Genomic DNA, 3,202 nt, shown 5'->3' on the forward strand with positions numbered 1-3,202 from the left:
TTCGAAATTAAGCACTTTCGAATGTTAGTCACGCATCAATCTATTCGGCTACGGTGGCCGAGGTTACATCCAAAATTAATCGGAAGGTTTAATGCCTCTAATAAAGAAAAATTATTGAGCAGTAGTTAATGCTTTGTTAATCTCTTCCTCACCTTTACCTTTTGCCTAGACCTTTTACGAATGCATATATTAATAGTCTACTGGTGGTTGGAATTGAAAGCTCCCACTTGAAAAGAAATGACCCAAATTTAAAAAATGTAACCGGAGAATACAAAGCTTTTTAAATACGTAGAGTTTTGATTAAATGGAACAAATTCCAACCAAACGAAAAATCAAGTCACGTTGTGTGTAGAATGACCACGGCAACATACATACATACACACATACATACAAATATACGTAATTGAATAAGTAAATAAAAACATTGATACTGTAAGCAAAAAGTGATTGCAAGAAGAAAAGTTGCCATACCACCTTGCCGGTGACAACAGAGAAGAAAGCTAAATTAACAACAGAAAGAAGATGAGCTGAGACGGGCCGTCCATTGCTGAGCCAAGACAAGTTGCGTTTGCGCAGTTAAATACAAATAAAAACAAACTAATAAAAAATAGAATGAACTACACAAAAATTCTCTGAACAACTGTTGGAGCGCATTTCCCACTGCCCGAAGCATTGAGACGTACGGCCGCGAAGTGTTAACTGACCGCTCGCACGCAACACAGAACAGTTGCGTTTGGAACGCGTGAGAGTTAGGTACGTTCAAAATTGGTGCTTCTGCTCGTATACGCTTTGAATTTTAATAATAAATCGAAGAACTAACTAACGCGTCTTAAGCTCAAAAGTATTGCGTGCACAAAAACAAAAATATAAGAGATGCGTTTCGCGCTTTTGGTTTTCGTGGCCGTTGTTAGTGCGGCAGCGGGCCACAGGTTTGGCAATTTGCCAACATCGGCAGGCTATGCGTTGCCTGCTAGCGTAACAAGTGCTATTGCTGCATCGCGCTTGGGTAGTGAAGAGTCATCGGCTGCTGGCGATAACTTTGTTTCCATAAAAGAAACTCCAGCAACAAAAACTACGACAACCACAGCTTCAACAACGGCAATTGAATTGGCTGGAGTAACTGAAGGTGCAGCTGCAGGCGAAAGTAATGGCGGCACCACTACACAATCCGCGCTACCAACGAACCCTGTGCCCGCTGCTGCAGCTGTAGCTGTTTCTAGTGCTACAACACCGCATGCCAAACCTTTAAAGGAGGAAGAAACTGCAAGCGAAATGCTCACTGAGTTACCCATATCATCACCACCAACTGCGCTTTTGCCACCAGATAGTGATGTGGACACAACACAGCGTCGTGTCGTTACCTACGATCAGCGACAGGAGGGTCAGTATAATATACGCGCCGATTTGGAGAATTTCATGATTGTCTTCATACCACCCTCGCCATCAGAGGGTCTCAACTTTCTCGATTTGCTTGCGAAGTCGGCAATGAGACGCAATTCGTTGCGTTCCAAATCGAAACGTAAACATTTCACAAACCCCGCTGTCCCAAACAAATATCGCCATCCATTAAAGTCATCAGACTCGTTGCCAGGAAGCTTGCATTATGTGGCGCGTCGGCCTGCAGCAAACAGTTTGGATGCATCGCGTGGTTATCTGACAGCACCTTCCTATGCGCAAACGCCCTTTGACGCTTTCATTGGCTCGCATTCCTCACCGGCGTCTATTGCCACATTGGGCGCATCTTCAAATCGCCTAACGGACTTCATTGAGGGCCGCACAGCATCACGTTTTGACATTGGCGCAAACGACGATCCCGATCGTCCGGTGGATGTGCTGCCACCGCCATATCCGCTCGCCTATCAGCATCTCATCAAACCATATCATTTAGAAGCTGAGCCCACTGTCATACAAGCGCTGCCACCGCCGGAGCTGAACGCCGCACCGGCGCACATTTCCGGTAACTACCTCGATAGCTACAATCAATTGTTGGCACCAGGTCTTTCGGCCGGTGCTAATGCACCAACAGGCGATGTGGCTACGATTTCTACCACTACAACCACTGCAACGGCTATACCCACTGACAGTGGGGCCGGCTATTATCGCCTTTCGCGAGCCATACGTGGTGATAATTATCTTGACTCGAATCGCGTCAGTTCGCCGAATAGCATACATCACACCAACGCCGATTTACAGCCTGTTTACCGTGCCGAGCACTCATTAGGTGCTACGTACCTATATCCGCCGATTGATACGCCACGCATCTATTTCAATCCCGAGTCGAATGCTAAAGGTTTCGAAGCACCCCATGATGCTATAGAACGTTCGCAGTTGGTGGACGATGGCGATGATAATGCACGGATCGGTGAGTTGTATGTGCCGCCACGCGAACTGAAGGATGACATTGAATGGGAGCACTTCTTTGATACTATCGTCAAGGAAGCAAACGATTCACTGTGCATGCCCGGCCAACGACGTGATAGCTACGGTAGATGTCGCCAAGTTGAGGGCTACTAAGTGGCAAGACTGTACTGATGCAATGCATACTATTAACACTTTAATAAAGTAATACAATTAGTGAATTTGAGCGAAATCGAATTATAAAATATTTAGTTTTTAAGAATCGAAGTTGGAAGACAATTTTCCAAACATTAACTTAGGCCTAAAAGATACTGCATTTCGAATATAAAATACAAATGATTTAAACAATTTTTTTATTTTTGTATGTCATTAGTGAAAAGTGTTAAATAAAATGGATGAATGATTAAACACATTTCCAAACGAGCAATTAAGCAATCAGACGATGGAGGTTGGATGGCTGGACTCCAATTTAGTTATAGTAGAAGACATCGGAAGCGGAGAGGGAATAAGATTTATGCGGTAGATTTCAGTATATGATTGGGTCAACTAAAGCTAGACAGAGTGTCATTCACTCAAAAAACGTAGGTCCCTTTTATAAGTAACACATTCATAGTAGTTTCCTTGAAGCTCTCAGAAAAAAATTTCGTAGACTCGGTTAGACATGGTGTTGATTCAGAAGGACTTGAATTTCTCAGAAAAAGAAAACTACTCGAATTGATCCAACATTTTTCGTTAATTTCCAAGTCTTCCACTCTCACTCGAGTAAACTCGTGCTTTCATCTAAAGGCTGTCTTGTCGGATGGCTTGGATGTGGCTCTAATGACTGACTGGCTAAGGCTTTTAA

At 43.8% G+C, this 3,202-nt stretch overlaps 1 protein-coding gene across 1 annotated transcript; it reads left to right on the forward strand.

Moving 5' to 3' along the window:
• Positions 1 to 719: 719 nt before the first annotated feature.
• LOC129249124 (uncharacterized) lies at positions 720 to 2,770 on the forward strand. Its single transcript, XM_054888776.1, has one exon. It carries the CDS (start codon positions 874 to 876, stop codon positions 2,512 to 2,514), a length of 1,641 nt encoding a protein of 546 aa, XP_054744751.1. The 5' UTR covers positions 720 to 873; the 3' UTR covers positions 2,515 to 2,770.
• Positions 2,771 to 3,202: the final 432 nt, after the last annotated feature.

Source organism: Anastrepha obliqua, chromosome 5 (genome assembly GCF_027943255.1).
Source record: "Anastrepha obliqua isolate idAnaObli1 chromosome 5, idAnaObli1_1.0, whole genome shotgun sequence".
Classification (NCBI taxonomy): domain Eukaryota; kingdom Metazoa; phylum Arthropoda; class Insecta; order Diptera; family Tephritidae; genus Anastrepha; species Anastrepha obliqua.